This window comes from Oculina patagonica, chromosome 2, assembly GCF_052425735.1.
Source record: "Oculina patagonica isolate OP01 chromosome 2, crgOcupat, whole genome shotgun sequence".
NCBI lineage: Eukaryota > Metazoa > Cnidaria > Anthozoa > Scleractinia > Oculinidae > Oculina > Oculina patagonica.
The window spans coordinates 20,604,816-20,624,055 of NC_135759.1; the positions used below are offsets into that span (position 1 = coordinate 20,604,816).

At 39.2% G+C, this 19,240-nt stretch overlaps 1 protein-coding gene across 1 annotated transcript in view; it reads right to left on the reverse strand.

The window, feature by feature from the left end:
- The window catches only part of LOC144643432 (huntingtin-like), a 49,164-nt gene that overhangs the window by 3,382 nt on the left and 26,542 nt on the right, over positions 1-19,240 (reverse strand). The window contains exons 35-60 of the mRNA XM_078502686.1: positions 17,593-17,755; positions 16,909-17,112; positions 16,334-16,437; positions 15,884-15,987; positions 15,025-15,109; positions 14,176-14,352; positions 13,460-13,536; positions 12,737-12,854; positions 11,353-11,496; positions 10,830-10,916; positions 10,273-10,414; positions 9,442-9,653; positions 8,229-8,306; positions 7,482-7,578; positions 6,534-6,605; positions 6,135-6,449; positions 5,751-5,842; positions 5,002-5,156; positions 4,453-4,521; positions 3,625-3,817; positions 2,813-3,037; positions 2,032-2,187; positions 1,650-1,721; positions 823-938; positions 514-628; positions 198-343 (exon numbers count right to left, since the gene is read on the reverse strand). Coding sequence (XP_078358812.1) covers positions 198-343; positions 514-628; positions 823-938; positions 1,650-1,721; positions 2,032-2,187; positions 2,813-3,037; positions 3,625-3,817; positions 4,453-4,521; positions 5,002-5,156; positions 5,751-5,842; positions 6,135-6,449; positions 6,534-6,605; positions 7,482-7,578; positions 8,229-8,306; positions 9,442-9,653; positions 10,273-10,414; positions 10,830-10,916; positions 11,353-11,496; positions 12,737-12,854; positions 13,460-13,536; positions 14,176-14,352; positions 15,025-15,109; positions 15,884-15,987; positions 16,334-16,437; positions 16,909-17,112; positions 17,593-17,755 — 3,518 coding nt within the window. The remainder of the gene's footprint in view (positions 1-197; positions 344-513; positions 629-822; positions 939-1,649; positions 1,722-2,031; positions 2,188-2,812; positions 3,038-3,624; positions 3,818-4,452; positions 4,522-5,001; positions 5,157-5,750; positions 5,843-6,134; positions 6,450-6,533; positions 6,606-7,481; positions 7,579-8,228; positions 8,307-9,441; positions 9,654-10,272; positions 10,415-10,829; positions 10,917-11,352; positions 11,497-12,736; positions 12,855-13,459; positions 13,537-14,175; positions 14,353-15,024; positions 15,110-15,883; positions 15,988-16,333; positions 16,438-16,908; positions 17,113-17,592; positions 17,756-19,240) is intronic.

The window sequence follows — 19,240 nt, forward strand, 5'->3', positions numbered from 1 at the left end:
TGCCTCTAAAAGGACAATTGCAAGGCCTTCGGTAGCTAATGTCTGAATTCAATTGATTCATCTAAAAAGTTAAAAGTGTGACAGATTCTCGTTTTGAACTTGACGTTTGTCTCTTTGAGTATCGTCACTCCGGCTTCTGTTTTTGACACACGATCAAGAAGACCCGATAAAGACAGAGACGCCTGTGAACAAGATACCTGTCAACACTGAGTTTCACCAGGGAATCAGACTCGGCACTTGACAAAGCAAAAGACACCACCAGCCTCTCCAGTCCTCTCATGATGGTGTGATAAACACAGGTCGGTGTGCTATCCTCGTTCGATGACGCGATACGAACAGCACTCTGCAAATGAAACAAGAAAAAAAAAACAATAGGACAATATTAACAATGTGATAATGTATGATAGTTGACATCTTGTGTCACGGCGTTTGACCTCTCCGTTCCCCTGGAAGAATAGGTTTTGTTTCAAAATAAAAACAAGTGGTAAAGAGACCATCATAAGAGCACTGTACCTTCAGGAGATTAGCCTTCAGTTCTTGGTCACTGATTTCATCAGCGTACCTCTCCAGCAAGTAAAATGCAGAAGACCACATGACCAACAAGTGATGCTCCGCTAAAGACACCGCCCTGAAAGAGAACATTGGATGAAAAAGGGATTTAGTGAAGTGCTGCAGTGCAGAGATTAGGAAATGTTGTTTGGAATGACACAATACTGAGCAGATGGATGGGGCTTGCGTTAAACTGAGCTCATCAAGAACTTTCCAAGTACACGTAAATAATTTACGGAGCAAGCGAAGGAAATGTAAGTATTTTTTTCTCACCCTGTCAAAGCAGTTAGCTTCTTGCTAAGAAAGTCGGTCAGGACTGGCAACAACACAGCACTGACAGAGGCCACGTGAAACTCCAGCAGATACATTGCACCATACAAAGCGGAGATCTGCAGAAAACAAACACGTAGAAGTTAACTAACAGAGTGGACATGCAGGTGTAAAAACTACTCCACGATCAACCTTGTTCCCAGGGTAAGAAAGCCTCTGGGAATAAGGTTGTAGTACAGTAATACAGTAAACTGTTAAATAAGCAAAGCCACGGATAGCACATGTTGAATTATTAAGCCTTAAATAATTAAGTTTGATATTCCTTCTTTCAGTATCCAGAACAATTTTACCCATACTTGTTTCTCTTTGCTTTATTACTACATATTAGGATATTTGTTTAAGTTGCACAAGTGCACCTTAAAGATGAATTACAGTCCGTTCTGTGCAATCTCGGCTGCAATGTTTATGTGAGCCTCACAAACAAAGCAAAACTAAAAATTACGTGACAAACTTACCTGTTTCTTCATTATTAACGCCAGAATCCTGCAGAACAAATAATAACGAGAGAAGAACCTTGACGCTATTTCAAACCGACGTTTCAGCTCATCGGAATCTGAACGATGCGAACTGTAATGGCGGACTAAAAACTTCATGTATGCTGTCAACGAAGTGTAACGTTTCAACGAATTCAAAACAAAAACGAAAACAAACCCCGAGACTGCGCAGTACGGACTGGAAATCAGCTTTAAGTGCACCCCAAAAACGTTTTGGCTTAAGCAAGTTCTAGTATTTTGCTGAATATTTTTGCGCAGAAATACTAAGTTACTTACTTGTAGAGGGACGTGCGGACTTCTCAGTGACGATTCTAAAATCTTGCAAACTCTGTCAGCAGTGACACCTTCCTGAAGAGGAATACAAAGGAAGCTGACATCATACTCATACATCATGTTATATTTGACTGGATCAAACCGTGAGTGTTGATAGACTGAACGAATTTAGCATTTTCTAGCGAAAAGACATAATATCGTGGTTTGACCGTACACCATCAGGAAGGCAGTGTCAACAATAAATAAAATCTTCAAACAGAGACTACTGCCTTGATGTCCAAACAAATTCTTATAACTAACATTACAAAAAATGTATGGCAGTTTAGTAGGAGAATTAAAATTCTGAGCTAATGCCGGAGCGGTCCACAGGTCGCGTGCTTCTTACCGTCTTAAGGAATGCTAGTGCTTTACAGAGTGTCGGCAACAGGTATTGTATCAACAGATCATCTTCCGTGGAATGATTGTGATGTAACTCAAGAAGAGTATCCTGAACCCATTCAAAATGCGTTCCATCCACGAACAGGTCAGACAACACCAGAAGCTACAATAAGAAAATAAAAACAAACATCACTAAGATCAAAAAGCATTAAGATTGAAGTTTAAACAATGATAATTTATTTTACTTAATTACATATAAAGCCCAAATTCCACAAAACGTAGGGTGTCTCTAAGGAGGGGGGAGGGGAATGATGGTTCATGTTGTTAGTGCTTGTGCCTCCAATCAGACTGAAATCAGAATGCACAAGCACTTCGAAAGTTGTCCCGTTATGAGGGCACGCCATTTTGCTTAGCAACCTCACGTAAAACTCTGGCTAAGCAACTTATAATGGCGTTTATTCCCCTTACTGTAAAAGAAAACGTGCCTAGCTCCAATTACACGATTTAAGTGCACACCCAATAAACTTAAAAGAGCCGACCAACAGCCTCTACCAAAAAAAAGGTTGTCGATATTTTTAGGTCCTCTCTTATTTCAGCGTAACCGAGTAAGCATCGTAAACTGCGCTGGGTAAAATCATGCGCACAGCTTAACTCCTCATTCTTGCCTCCACCTCACACTTCATGTTCTAAGATCTAGATCATTCTCTTTTGACAAGAATAAGATAACTTTACAATAGTCACTACTCGCATAGCACCCATCCACCACCCCGAATGAAAAAATAACTCACCGCTTTAGTTGCCTCAGATAAGAGAGCCAGAGGAGTCTTGGGTTGGATATACGGTGACATCCACTGTTCAAAGAGCTCGAGAAGAAACTGCTCGCAGGATTTGATGTCAAGTTTTTCAGGTTGAGGCATGCGCGGAAGGGACACTACAACAGCAGTATCATCTTCGCTGTCGTACCTTTCTTGGAGTTCGTTCTGGGCCTGACTGTGAAGAGCGCCCACAGAGATCTAGTAAACACAAACAAACAATGAAAAACAACACGAAGACACAATAGTTTGTACTTTCTACTCAGGGAACCTAATCATGCAAGCTTTTGTGGGATTGGCTCAACGCAAAGCAGGAATGTTCAAAAGAAAACTGATAGACAAGAGTGTTACAGAAAAACCAAGACTTTTGTCTCGATTTCTAAACTCGTCACCATAAGGAAACCAATATGTGAAGTGGGTCTTAGACCTTTCAAGTAAAATCGAGAAACACAACAGTTCTCTAGCCGCGACATTTTATTTTGGAAATAAAATAAAATAGTACACCGGGACGCCATCTTGTTGTCAGTCAACGATTACAGAGATCTAAGCTCGCTATAAGCTGGTGCTTAGTCTCCCTAGATTTTCTGGATTAGAAATTATAATTGAGCCTGTTGTCAAGTGTACTATTATTGGTTGACAGTGTTAGAATGGCCCAAATTGGATTCCAAATATCTTGTTTACACATAACTTTGTACGTAAATCACTTACGAACGTGGTTAGAATAGAGAGGTGTCTCAATTGAGCAGAGATGATCTCAAGAAAGAACTATGATGAGTACTTTATGTTACCTGTCCTAAAGTGTAATTATGGAAGCCCAGCACGCGATCAATGTTAAGTCCGTAGAGCGGGTGATCAAACAGCATTCGATTGGTTATCCACATGCCGCATGAGCTGTTTAAACACTGGAAATTATTTGATCGATGAATACTGGCGGAACGCTCTGGCCTCAATTCCTCGTCGGAGATAAACACCCTGCCAGTTCTAAATACAAAGATTCGCATTAGTACGACGTGCTTGCATTGTAGATGTACGGATACTTTGGGCAAACAAGTGACTTAAGTACAAGAAGACTACTATAGACTGTGATTAACAGTTCTTCTGCCTCTGGATAATGTTCGAAAATCTCATCGATATGCTGACTATAAAAATCACTGAGCAAAATCTATTCGAGAATGATTCTCACAATAAGAAACGTAAACTAAAACATAATTCATAAGCGGATTTTGATGAGTTTTGAATGAGTTAAATCGCATTCTCCGTGAGGAAACAGTACTTAATCTGTAACAGCGCGAGTTGCATTCAACAACATAGAGTGGCATATATAATGAAGATCTTCAGGCAGATTAATTCTAACGGTCGCCGCTAATCATGCACCTAATATTAACGATATACGGCAAGATTTTATCAGAATAGGCCATTTTACAGTTGTCTGCTCAGTTACCTGGCCTGAATGAGAGTGAGGGAAGGTGACTGGATACAGACCTCATGCTTTTGTTGTGTAAATCATGTTGTTCTGATGCTAACTAGTTTGGATACAAAAAGCAGAGAGGTGTATCAATGCAAGGTCACCCCAGCCTCCACAAAGGCCAGGCAGAGGAAGTAGAATGGACTATTACCCTGTACAGCACATAGCAACAAATTCTTCCTCCACCATGCCTCTAACAAAAGTTAGTTTCTTCCCTGCCCTAAATGTGAGAAAAGAACGACCACATCAAGTAAAACATAAACACAGAAGAACGGATAATCCAAATTTTAAAGGACCTATGTGACATATGGCGCATCTCGACGAATCCTGTTCGTCATTCACAATCGGTTTTAATCTATACCAATCTTAGTCATCCTTGTTTCTTTTTGGTTTATTATTGTTTCTTTAGCAAACTATTATTTTGACATTTCGTTCGATTAAAAAGTAAGTTTGCTCATTGTTAAACATAATTTAGTATGTGGTGAGCTTCTTTAAACCTGATGGCTAGTGATATTACTAGTACCACTGCTGCTAGTGATAACCGAAATTAAATTTTCAAGTTGTTGAATTCTTTGTGACCCACACTGGCATTCTTAACAAGAAAGCAACAGCAAGTAAAAACTCTAATTTAATGATCTATTCCTTTCCTAAACTAACTCAAGTTAATATTTCAACCAACGGAGGAATTTAGTATTCACACCTGCTTCCAAGGAAAGGCAGGTCCCTGTGCCTCGGTCTATGAAGATAAGCACTAGTGGTTGGGTTGCCTGGGACTGGGTATAAGGTTGTCTGAAGCAGCAGTTCTGAGATACAGCGGACTGCCAAGCAGCAAGAATGCGTGGACTCCATATCCTCCTGGAATGCAGTAAGAAAAAAAAACAACGCTACATTTCAATCTCTTCGTCAAGAAAAATGCTACAGTTCTATAGGAATTTGTTCATCACAAACAACTAAGGTTATCCAAAACTGTTGAAATAGCGCTGACGAGGACGCTAACACGCAAAACGCTAGACGCTGAACTATTTAACAGGTGACAATATTTGTTTCCATCAACCTCCACACACCTAACTTGTAAAGTGTCTTGCCCAAGAACACAACACAATGACCCAAGCCAGGGCTCGAACCTGGACCTTTCCATCCTGAGTCGGTGCGCTAACCATTAGACCAACACGCCCAACAAGCCCCCCCACCCCCACCCCCAACAAATTAATTTGTACAGAAGGTAAATCAACAGGTTTTGGACAAAATCCCATTAAGCTGGGTAACATGCGAAATCTTCATAGTAAGAAGCTGATGCGACATTGCAGGTGAAAAGTGATATTATCTAATTGCATAATGAGAATTGGAAAACGTTTCCTGTTTGTCTGCAAGGGTCTGCCAAAAACCATTTTGTTCTTATACGGAGAGTGAAGGTAAAGGAAACTGAGGAAAGACTTTGTTGCTACAAACCTCTGTGGAGACTGTATCAGGCAATGGCGGTGAACTGATTACGCCGAGAAGAGCAGCCCATGTTTCTTCAAACTGCTGCCTAGACGTCCAGCCTAAAATGAATTATATAGATACACTTTTAGAGTTCTTTTCTTTTCTGTTCGGTAGTCGAGCCCGGCGACATCTCGTGCGAATATCATGTTTAGTGTAATCTGGGAAGAGACCACACCTGAAGCGTGGCTAGTTTGGAACTCTCGTACTCAGATTCCTCTGGTGGCTTTTACAACCAAACAGTAAAAATGTCCTTTGTCTAACCTATCAGAGTTGAGTGATTTTTTTCTTTTTTGTTATAAAATCTTCACACTGGTCTACAGCAGATAGGATATTGCTTGACAAAGTGCTCACCAATAAAGTTTACTCTTCTCACAAATTCATCTAGCACGTCTTTTTCTTTTAATATCTCTATTGGTAGAGGCGGAAGCTCTGTTTTAAGTGGGCCCTCGGGGATTGGTGACCAACCCATTTTCCACACCAAAGGCAAGGTGCGTGCATAGCTGTTGACCAGCGGTTGTCTCGCCAATCCTACTATTACATCACGAAACGGGCCAATCAGGAATGGAGGGAGAGAGGATTTCCTGCCAGAGCCTGGTTTTACGTTGCCAAGGAGGCGGTGGATCAGCAGTGAGATTTCACCACAAGCTTTTCTGGCGATTTGAATTCCTGCAAAGCACAACAGGAGATTTAAGTAAGCAGCTAGAAAAGGAAGGAATAAAATCGATGGCACAAACTTAGAATCTTCCTTACCATCATCAGTTATATCAATTTCAGCTTCACCCGTGTAAGCGCACTCTTCGTGAGTGTCAGCGCCGCCATCAACTAAAGAAACGAACAGACAAACATAATGATTTGCATTAAACGGCGACCATAAACTCAAAAGTGACGTTTATCAGTCATGCCAAACAAAATTCGAAACCCTGCGCAGCGTAGGTGCTAAACTCGGTCTACCGCAACAACAATTGTACAAAAATTGCTAGACAGAGAGGGGAAGAAGATTGGAATTACAACCTTCAGTTAGGAAGTCACTTTTAAAAAGCTAATGGATCTACATGTCTGTCACGAATTATTAATTTATGTTTGCGATGTACAAAATTCTCTTTGCAGAAAAGAATCGAAAACCTGAAAATGACAGCTAAAGGAACTGTGTCACGGATTTTAGCCACATTTAGATCTGGAAAATGGCAACCAAATTGTGTGAAATATAAAAATAACCACTTAGGACAGTGAAGAAACATTTCAATAACACAGCAAATACAAAAGAAAGTACGGATGGACAAAAACTGAAGAAGATTGAGACGGATTGCGATATAGATTATTAAAATACTGTTAGGCTGAACAGGTTTCAAAGTTGTAGTCTCGGTTGTTTGTAACTTTAAATTCTAATGCCCTGGAGAAATTCTTGGTTGAAATAAAGCTATGATTTTGTTATTTAGATCCATAGAAGTAATTTCTTCGCAGATATTAAGTTTCCAAGCAAGCAATAGACTAAATTCAGCGGTGACACAGTCCCTTTAATTGAGGTAAAAAACAAACAAACAAACAAACAAAAATCACAAAACAAAAGGAAACAAAGATGATGAAGGCCGGCTGGGGAACATTCAATTAAGACAGATTGCTAACCACATTGCTCGACGATCTAAAGAGCGATTACCGACAGTCAAACATGAACTTGCCTCCAACTGTTTTCCCCCTCACCTGCATTTAACAGCACACGCACGTGACTGATGGCAGAGCAAACCAGCGGAAAGAACTCCAGATCTCCGATGCTTTTAGAGCAATCAAGATTAAGGAACTGTAATTCACACGAAAGTTACACCAAGTAAATTAGTCATTTTTACAAGTTTCAAGTAAGCAAGACAAAACCTTGAATTTTAATCTTGTGTGACCGGGTCCTGAGCGCCTTGCCTAGAGTCTTCATTAAGGAAACTGGGAGTGTTGTCGCTTTAGACTAGACAAGATATCAGTGGTGAAAAAACTCTAATGCAAAACTACGCACGATCAATAAAATCCCACATTTTCTGTACATAAGTACTATACCAAAGTACGGGAAAAAGAAAACATTGTAGACCAGCTACTTATCAAAAGAACCATGTGGTTTAAATATTTCTCTCATTTCATCAAGTTTGCAGTACGTTTACCAGTTGAGAGGACAAAGTTTCCAGGTATAGTTCATTAGTTTCTTCATCTCAGCCATATGTCTTGAAGAAAAAAATATTTCTTTGAAACAACTTTATGCATGTAGAATTGGCACAAATTGGTTAAGAATGGACTTCAGTTTCGTTAACCACTGCAAATAATTTCTTGCAGTGTACAGGCCAAACCTGGAGTGCGAATTTCTCTCGAAGGTGCTACAGACAAAAGTTCTCGGCCAGTAATAATAGAACGTGCTAATCAATATATCATTGACAAAAGTCGGCCCTGATTCGTTTGACACCGGATTACCTTTGCAAGGCATTCAAGGTGAGACTTGAGTTCTGAAGAACATGGGCGCTTTCCATTCATAAAGTTGCAGTGTATCATCTGCCAACAAGATAAAAAATATACTCTGAATGTACTCTAACGGCTTACTGAATTTCTCAATAAACGGTTAATAGTCTAATAATAATTGCAATTTGTTTACTTTGAGCTCCTATTTAACCAAGTAACTTGCTGAGGGTCTGTTTATGTGGTGAAATGTTGTCCTGGCGGGAGGGTTACAGTCACTCACCACACCGAGCCACCCTGACCGAGTGAACTTGTCGTACACTTCTTAAAAAATTGCAGCGAGCTCTGTGTTCATGAGAAATCGCAAAACTGGCTTGGGGCAGGGTATCCATGGGTGAAGGGTCACTGGCCTTGAAGGTAGGGTGACTCTGGTCCAAGCCAACATTTTTCCATGTAAACACTTGCCACAGTTCTCGGGGAAGGGAAACTATCCAACTAGGGACGTTTCTCCATATAAACAGGCCTGTAGGCGAAACAACCTTATTAACAATTCAAGTGTATCTTTCACAGGTTGGAGATCCAGCACAGATTGGATAACACAGCGCACGCTCAGTCAATTGGTACTGCCATAGCATGCCGCATCACCATGTTACACGACGCAATTCTTCCTGCAACTTGAAACGCAACGTTTGTTGCGTTGCAAGTTACGAAAAAAATGCACGTGTAACACCCCGTCTTCGCAACCTGCAATGCAACAAAATATTGCGTTGCAAGTTGCAGAAAAAGTTGAACTATCCTCTACTTTTCGCAGCGTTGCTTGTTAACATATCACGCGCAACCTGCAACGCAATTGTGTTGGAATCAGTCAATCGGAGCGCTCAGAGCCAATCGTTGCCACTGAGATTTTAATTATTCAGCAGGCGCGTTGCAAGTTGCGAACAAAAATTGCGCGTATGTGACACCTCCTCTGCAACTTGCAAAATGTTTTTAGTCGTCATCGTTGCGTTGCAAGTTGCAGGAAAAATTGCGTCGTGTAACATGGCCTTAACAAAAATATACGTGTAATCAGCTCTGCAATACCAGAACATTTTTCTCACACGATAATTTTATCAGTAAATTAAACCCTTACAAATAGCCAATATATGGTCACTACATACAGAGTACACGTGATAAAAGTTCCAATTCACAGCCTTATTTTAGAAGAAAAAATAAAGTGCAAACAATTTCTCACCGCCAGTGGAACAAAGATAAACTGAAAAATCATTTCTTGTCCAGACTCAGGAATTTTACAATGTTTGGGAAGCGTAGGAATGGCACTAGCAAAGGCCACAAGAGCCCTAGCGAGGCACGTGACATTCTTGCACCAATCTGTGTCATTACAGAGAGCTGACAGTCGGTCAGAGGCCAGAGTGAAGCATTGTATTTTAGAGGAATTTTCACTGTCTGGAATTAGAACAAAACTGTTAGTACCCTTGCAGCCCCAGGATCAAAATAGTAATCATCGTAACTGACTGCTACAGCTTTCTTTTTATGCTGTTTTTGAACATTTTCTAGTATATTATGACAATATCCTCTTGTTGACGGTTGTTTTACTTCTAGTCACCCGGCCGAACTGAACCAAGAAGACCTGACAATCAACACTTAGTGCCCCAAAAGGCCCCTTGTACGACGCAGTCACATGGTACAAACTCAGCCATGGGACATCCAAAACAAAGGAAGGTGAAGCTTGACTGGTGCGAGTCGCTATGCTCTGAATGTCCCACTGCGAGTTTTGCAGTCCAGCATGACTGATTTTGAACCATATGACCGGATCGTACAAAGTGCTCCAGTTAGTTTTACCAACTTAATAGTTCCTTTGACGTTAAAATAAAGCTATGTGTACATTCATTTACTTGCATGGCTACAGACAGCATTAGACTCTACTCGGTCTTCAACCATTACTAACCAGATCTGCCATGTTTATGACAATAAGGATGGCTAGCGTGGCAACTCTTGGGGTACACGTGCTAATTCTGATTGCATAAATAAGAATAAGGACTGAAAAAAACGTGACACTAATTACCTCTGAAAGTTCGAATTCTAATGATGTCCTTGGCAATATGTTCAACTTGGGAGAATAGAGTGTGTTTGGACACCAGCAATAAATGATCGATGTCCGTGTTCTCAAAGTGTTCTGTATTGCCGTATAAATCACTCGCTGCTTCCTAATAAGATAAAAGAGTAACAAATAAGTTTTGCTTTTGCACTGTTTGTATTCTATAGCTTGCAGCTTGTGGGATCATGATGGACGACCAAGCAACAAATCAAAGGAAACTTTTTTGCACTGTTTGTAATCTAAAGCTTGCAGTTTGTAGGGTAGAGCCCATGAAACAAATACTTATTTTATTGGTCATAGTAGCCCAGTATTAACAAAGAATTTCTTTTGATGCAACGATTACCACCTATTTGGACGAGTACAGCTTTAAATAGCAAACAAGACAAAGTAAAGGACTGATTGACATGATCATTGCAAAGAGAGGCCTTTTAAAGAGAGCTAAAGTAAGAGAGATGGACGATCATCCAGTTTGCGGATGCAGACTAAAGATCTACCCCGAGGAATCTACCCCGCATATCACCTACCTCTGTATTTTGTCTTCTTGCAGTCATCACTAGTGTTCTTTCTATACCACGTAATATGCATTCTTCAAGAAGTGAGAAGTCAAAGTCCTTGGATCGAGAAAGAAAAGTATGTCATTAAATACGTTACAAATTATGTTAAAGAATAGGATCCATGACCACGTGGTTCACCATGAATTTGTTAATTGGAGGTTTTTTACTTCAGTGAAGTTTCTTTAATTCAGTAAGGTGATACCTCATCATCATCATCATCATCATCATCATCATCATCAAAACCTTTATTTACACACGATAGGGTTTAAAGCACAATGCTTGTGGGGTCGTGTATTATACTTAATACCTAGGATAGAAACACCAGGAAGTTTCATTCTGGGCATCCTGGCTCGGGAGAATAAACAATAGTTTGTAATATGCTCGCAACAAAATCGCGACGTGGATCTCACAAAATATCCACACGTGTTAGGGTATATGTTAAACCATCAAAAAAGGTGTATTTATCTTCTATCTCCCACGTAAGGACACCAACCTTATGATTTACAATGTCAGAGACTTCCTTAACATTCAATACACTGAGCATCTGAATCGCTTCGTGTGGGATGTTGGCTTTTGTCTTCTGGTCCTTTGGATGACCAGCGAAACAGCATTGCTGAGCTAGACGACAAAACCATTCCTGTTATCGGCAAAAAAATTGATAAGTCCATTTTCAAAACAAATGAGGTAGTTAGATTTAGATATATAGATTTTATTAGTAAACTCATCGCAGCCGCCGGGGCGGCTGAATTACGAACTACTTTACAAAACTATTTAAAGAGCAGATACTAGTCACATCTTTTTTTTTTTTTTTCATTTCATCTGGGTAACCTGCTTTAAAGGTCAATCTACTTGCTGCTGTTCTTGCCAGATCTCGAAACACGCGAATCGTGATGGTATGTAACCAGGGCTACGACTGCCAGAATATCGAGCAATTCCCGACACAAATTTACAAACCAGAGTGAAGCAGAGAGTCCGTGAGAAGAAAGTGACTTTCACAAGAATACAACAGAAGGACATCTGTCTGGATCGATCTTCCGACATCAAGTTGTCCAGTCCAGTGCACAACATAAGGCTCAATTAGATATCTGTCACTGATGGCCATCTTTTTTAAATTAAGCACAAATATTTCAAGCTTGTCCACCGTAAACAATCTTCCTCAATCTCCTTCAATCCCAAACATCTTTGTTTGGTTTAGTTTAAATTTACCTCTTTGGTATTTCTTATCAAACTATTTCAACATTGGAATCCCGATATCTCGAGCCTTTCAGGGAAACGAAAATTGGTTTGAGAAATCTGGAGGTTCCCGAAATCGGTGAAAAAAAATTGCAGTGTTCGATTGAGGGAAGCAAATCAAAGGGAAATTTACTGATGACGGATTCCGCTGAAAGTTCTAGCAATGAGTGCAAAAATTAGGTACCAAAAATCTACTCCTAGTACGGTAACATTTTGATACTGTTTAAAAGATCTTATTGAAATTCATTTGTCTTAGTGACCCAGTGATTTAACTATAAAGCATTCTCGAGAAAATTAAAGTCAAACCACGTAAAAATGTTCAAAACGCGCGCCACTTTGTTTTGAACTGCCGTGAAACGTCTGTTAATGAAATGTAGATGATTTCAAATCCATTTTTCTCTCGCGGGGTCAACTAGAATGCTAAATTTTTGGCAGGTTTTTGTTAGCTGTACTTAACATGTTACCATGCTAAAAGGTCTTTTTGGTAACTTTATTTTTTCCTTTATTGCTCGAATGTTGGGCGGAAACCATCTTATTTGGCGAGAACGAAGGCTCGGAACTTGGATTCCACTGTATCTTTATTTTTCTTTTAATTTTGCAAGTGTATCATTGTAAAGTAAGAAGTATGGAAAGTAGGCAGTCACCCGATCTATGGTGTAGTTGTTCATGGATGATGCTAGATCTTCACTGCAAGGCATTTCTCTTTCAATCGGTGACCTGGAGGGAAGAACTTTGTTCACCATCGACAACAGGGTTGAATTCCTAAAAAAAAAAATAAACTTAAATAAATAAAGAAAAGTTTTTTTTTTTTATCAAAAAATGTACTAAGTATAAGTAGAAAACAATTTTTGAAGCGAGACAAAAATATTTGTTGGTTGTTTTGGTTTGGGCCCACCATTGTTTTCTTTTTTTTTTAAAAAATGCAATTGAATAAAATGAAACATCCACTTTACGCTGTACAGGTAAAGAAAAGCACCTTTTTACATGTAGCTAACAGGCTACTTTAAAAATACCCAGAGTGAATTGCCAAAACGCAGTCGATAATGTCGGTAACTGCAATTTTAGATAATTAAAAAAAATAGCTGTTCGAGCATTCGCCTTTTGCGGAAAGAAACCTTTTACAATTTCTTTCCCAAGAATATTCGGGGGTTCTCTGGATACAAGTGGTTGATTTGCAGTTCATTAAGGCAGGTGTGCTGTTTTCAAAAAAAAGCAACTGCACTTTCCTTCGGAAAAGAGCTCCATGCACAGACTTGATTCAATCAATTTAGAAACAATCTTTTAAAATTGTAATGCTAAAGACGAAGTACGAGAGATTGGCGCTGATTGTGATCATAGGCAACTGGTAAACGCATTGAAGACTTTACCACTTTACTGCCTTCTTTGATGCAATCATCTGAAAAACAGATCTCAACTCATCTTCCATGAAATCTTGGGAGGGTCCCTAACAAAAATAACAGCACGTCAGTCTCTTTATCTAAGAAAACCACAAGAATCATTCAAGAACTGAACTGTTTCCTAACTTAAATGTTCCGAAGTTGTCCAATTTACCGCCCTTCTTAAGGACTTGTGTGACAGTGTTTATTCTACACTCCCAAGACCTAAAGAAGAACAGTGAAACTGCTCGAAACCTAGGCTGATTTCCAGCCGTTTGGGGGGGGGGGGGGTCCGGTATGTCATCCTCTTCCCAACGAACACAGGCTCACAAAACGGCTGGAAATCGGGCAACTCGAAACCATGCCAACATTAAAATTGGATAACCTCGGAAAAATTACCCTTAACTTCTCAGCAGATACACGACTACTTTGAGGAGATAAAGAGCTATTTTTATACATCATCATACGTCTCGCTAAATTTTAATTTAGCGCATTGCATTCTAAAAAAAAAATTACAATCGCTCGCAGATAATATTCTTTAACTGAATCTCATCTTACTGCAATCTGCAGAAAAGGGCACTTCTCTTGACTTTCTTAATGTTAGTTGGGCTAAAATGTTACTTTAAGCAGCAAAGAAACAAGCTACCACTACAAGCAAAAATCGAACGAAAAGAAACTAAGAAACCGAAGCGGGGCCAATTATTTACCCCTTTCTGTTCATCAATGCACATCTCCAGCTTCTTGCAAATCAGACGTTCTGCCATCCTTATAACAGATTGATGAGTAGAGTTCAGAAAACACTCTGCCAGTATCTTTAAAAGGTAAAGGGATTGTGACTGGTGTACTCCGTTTAGACAGCGAAGTACATCCTTCATCAGGCTGGGCTGAAAGAAAAAAGATACTAGTAAACTTGTTATTAATAAGTTACTCAAGGAATTTTCCCGAGTATTAGTTGCTCTAGAAGACAAAAAAAATAATAAATGGGTGGCTATATCCTTGTGTCTTTGTCATTAAATCTACTGTTTATTTTATAAGCACAAACAATTACTCTATTCCTTATTATTTTTGGGTTTGTAATTCTATTTTAAAAACCGGGTGTTTGAGCTTTCCGATATTTTTACACGGTTTACAAAGAACAGATTCATGGCAAGAAAGGAAAACTACAAAAAAAAAACGTGCAAGTTCCAAAAGAGTTGTAGTTTTAATGTGAAAAAATTCGGCAATATGGAAAAGCAATCAACACCAAATCAAAGTAATTTTCAGTTACTTTAATTTTAATTGACACTCTACGATTTTATACACAGAACTGAAACTTAAACTTGAAAGTACTGTTCAATAGAATTCACTTGATCTGTCGCCCACCAGGGTTTTTACCCAAAAGTTAGAATCACCTTGTACATCATAATAAACAATGCTACATGAAAACACTGATCATTCCAACAGCATTCATTGGAATAATCTCACATCTGACAATGATGTAACCGGCTTACGTCAAGAAAACAGTGTAAAATCCCAGGGCTGTATTACCCTTACACGCATTTCCAAGCTGCAGTTACCTGTTTCATGGTATCATAAAGGGTTCTTGAAGAACTAAAAGAGTCCAACAGGAGCTTGCTTCCTTCTTGGGTGCTGTACAAAATGCTGAAATAAAATGATATCGAATTCAAGTTTAAACAAAGTTATAGAAAGATACAATCCTCGCACGCGAAAGCCACTGGTCGCCCCGCCAGGGGATTACCTTGATGTTCAAAAAATGTTCCTCTGTCAGTGGCAGCCGAAACAGCAACCGAAGCAAGTGCGACCACAAAAAGCAACAACCAAGACGCCAGCAGTCCCTCGACAAAGTCGGAACGCGAAAGCAAGCGAGCTGAAACGAGCAGCGGAGTCCCGCCCACCGGGCCGCGCCGAATGGGCCGCTCGTGTGTTGTCCCCACGGACAACAAAAGACCTGGACTTCTCGCAGTACAACAAAGTTACATAGTTACCATGTTTGAAAACCATACAAGCCACAATGTCAAAATAATTGCTTTTCCTTAGAAATAAACTTCCCTGGACAGCCCAGTTTGTGTCTTCAGAGGCAAATTGCTGTATTTATGTTTTTGACAAAATTTGTCACGAACTTGCACACTATGCTGGGTTGTTATGTAATCAGGTGAGTAACGGCGACGTACACTGTGTGCACTAATAGAGCTGTAATGAACTGAACCTGGCCAATCACAGTGCGTGACGCAAATCTCCGTTATTTTATAAAATGTAAAAACAAATAGGTCATGGCAATCATCTGACTGACTAAACACTAAATTCCCTCATTTTATGTGAATTACAGAAAGTGCATGAAATTCAGAGCAGCATTCATGTTCTAATATGGAATGGAATTTCAACTGCCCATATAAATGAATCAAGATAACTGTTAACCTTAAAAATCCTTGTATGGGTGGTTCCTCTGTCATTTGCACTAGGTCCTCAAGGGACATCCTCAGTAGAGTCCCTGCTTGAGAGAGGTCTAATGATCCTTGCTCCTGTTGGGTACAAAAATAGCTTTTGAGATATTTCACCAATGTCCTGTTTGTCTTTGTTTCATCTGTGAAAAAGATGCAAGGTAGTTAAAAATGAGGTCTCCTGACTTAAACGTTCCCAAAATGAAACGACAATGAAAACTAAGAGCTTAGTTTAACTCTGTTTTAACAAGATTGCAGTTTTCATTCACTGATTTTCAGTGTTCGTTGCTTGTATAAAGGGGCATAAGTTGTAAGTTTAAAAAAAAATACTCATTTACAGCTGTGAAAAATTCTCATTAAAATGTCATTCAATCTTATTCAAATGATAAAGAAGTGCCTTCCAGAGTTATATCAATAATGCACATACCATGTGCTGTGTTATGAGAAGATCACAGTACATCAGTAGCACTCCCACTCGAGTTACATCTTTGTTCATCGTTGGACCTTCCATTTCAACATCACCACCAGAAGCTACAACAAAAAATGGCGAGAAAGTACCATAAGTTAAGCTTTGAGAGTTTTTGAAATTATCAGGGATAGAGTAGTTCTCGATCAACTGTTGGTACAGTTGGCTGTCTATTAAAAATTTAGCTTAGCAGTAATAATCCAGATAGTTATAAGGATCTTCATGCTTAAAGGACGAAATTGTCAGAAATGGTTGATCCATTGGTGAAAAGGAACTGACCCTGCCTTTAGATAGTTCATATTATTCCGACAAACTTTGATTCATGTTACAAAATAATCCACAGACGCTTCTTTTCTTTTTAGCTGGCAAGCACGTGAGAGTAAGAGCAAAGCCACCACCCAGACCCTTGCATTCGCGATCGTTCAAATCCCCTGCAGTATTTTTGCTTGGGCGCCGACAAGCCAGAGAAAATAGGGGGCGTGATCAGACTAGTGCAAAAATGAATACTCATTGAATACCACTTATGCTATTTCTACCGGTGCTCAAACGTGATCCTGTGTCAAGAAATCCACACCAGAAGTGTGCGTCCATGTACTTCAATTGTCTTAACACTTGACACCACTGCAGAACTAGAACTGGGTGGGTGTCCACAAGATGAGACACACTTTCATTGACGAAGTCCACAGATGGCTGAATGATGGGAGACGAGGACGCTACCTGGGACACTTTCTTGAAGTTTGCTATAAAAAAAAGAACAAGAAAAAGGTTCTGTCTTACTCTTACTAATAACTTTGCACTATTCAGGAGCATAGGCCTGGTTCAAACACCGATCTATGCATGCGTCTTTGGAGCAACTAGGAGGCGCAGTGGTCTGTGATGGGTTTGAGCCATAGCCAAGATCATTGCGTTGTGTTCTTAGGGCAAGCAAGTCACTTAAGTTTTTTAGCTTTAATTATTTATTGTAAATGTATGTGTACTTGTGTTATGTTGTGTTGTTGTACTTCCACGTTGCCTCTCTCCAACCACAGATGTATAAATGGGTACTGGTAAATTAAATGATGGGGACTAGCATCCCATACAGGGAGGAGTAGAAATACTCCTAGTCGCTGTATAATTGCTACAGAAAGCGGAGACTTTTAACTTTAAAGCAACAGTTGATTAACATTCAGATAGCGTAGTTAATTTGTTATAATACTATTACTATTGATACAATAACAAACCTGATTTTAACAGATGTGTCAGGCATTTTAACATGCAACCAAACAGCTTTAACAAGAAGACCTCATCGCTTGGTGAATCCAAATTCACAAAGGAACTTCTTGTTACCGTATTAACACGGCTGGCAGTCATTTCAACAACGTGAAAGAGGAACTTAACAAAAACCTGAAAAATGAAAAGAGATATGTGTGAGCCTTTATTTGTACTGAAAATGGCATGCAAAATGTTATTGAATGACTGTGTACCTCAAACAACTACAAAATATAGAACAAATGTTAAATTTGTGCGTTTTTAAGGAAATGAGGATAGGCAGGGAAAACAAGTCAGGATTCACACATGTTTATCAAGAGAGACGCCCTGGCTTTTCCACTGCCTGTGACTAATTAAGGTAAATTCATTTTAACAGTTAATAAAAAATCTTATCTTTTTTGTCCATTTCTTTACACTTGGCTTCCACTTATCCTTTTGTAAAAGTTTCATTATGCTTGTCAAGCATACCAAAAAAGTTGGGTTATTGATTTGTTTTTCTTTTACAAATCCCAAAGCAACCTTGAAACACTCTTTAAGTGGACTTTTTCATGTATTGAGTAGAATTTCTGATTTGATTCAACAATCCTTTGACTATATGAATAAAACTATTCTTAGTGTTTTTCTTCATGTCAGAACCCCTTGAAGTGCCAATCGGCACATAGTGTCATAACTTGGTCAATAATTCTCCAATTTATTTGAATATTTGACACCAAATTTGTCTTCAAAAGACCTGCATTTTGAAAGCATAAAATTGTACCTTCCCCTATTTGTGGCATGATTGAACACCCCTATAACTTTTAAACGTTTTTAATTGACACATAGGTGATGTGCAACATTACTGAAATTAAAAATTGAACTGCAACCAGGATGAGACATATTAAAATGTAAAATAGCGTTCTCTGGTTTAAAAAGTTAAGAAAAAATATGAGCTTTCGGCTATTTTACTATAGCTTTGACGAATGTAAAAAAGATAAAGCGCGTGGTTGGAAATATATGCAAAAAAAATATATGTAAAAAAGCAAATCAAAAGCCCTCTGGGCTTATGTCTCGTTCACTTTTCAGAGTTTATTTAAAAAAGAGATCGCTTTTCACGTCTATTTATTGCTTGCAAAGATATCGAAAATTGAAAAGCGTGTATGTAACATAAAAAATAAAATTCAAATACACTCAGCATCTGGCCGTTGAACAGTTATAGGACCCAAAACAGCAGAAAAAGATGACAGACAGATACTAGCTGTCGAAAAACGCTGTATTGCACTTTGGTCACTAAGCATTCATTCACTGTACACCTATGACTTCCATGTGCTTTCTTCACGATATGAAGTATCGTTTGGTGGTTTATTCGTGACCGCTTAGCTAGCCTGTGTGGATGACATCGATGTATGATTTTGTTAATTCTTATAACCTCTCTCCTGATTAGTAATGAGAGAAATTATTCACGAGCCGGTCTAATTTTTTGTAACGCCAGCTACAACAGCGGAACGGTAATACAGTCTTTTTCGCTTTTTCGGCCGGCCCGCGCAGACTCTGGCCTGCTATGAGAAATCACTAATGAAATTTTGCTAGGTTAAATTTTTAGTTGCCGAATGCGATCACAGATTAAAAAAAAGTGCTCACTGA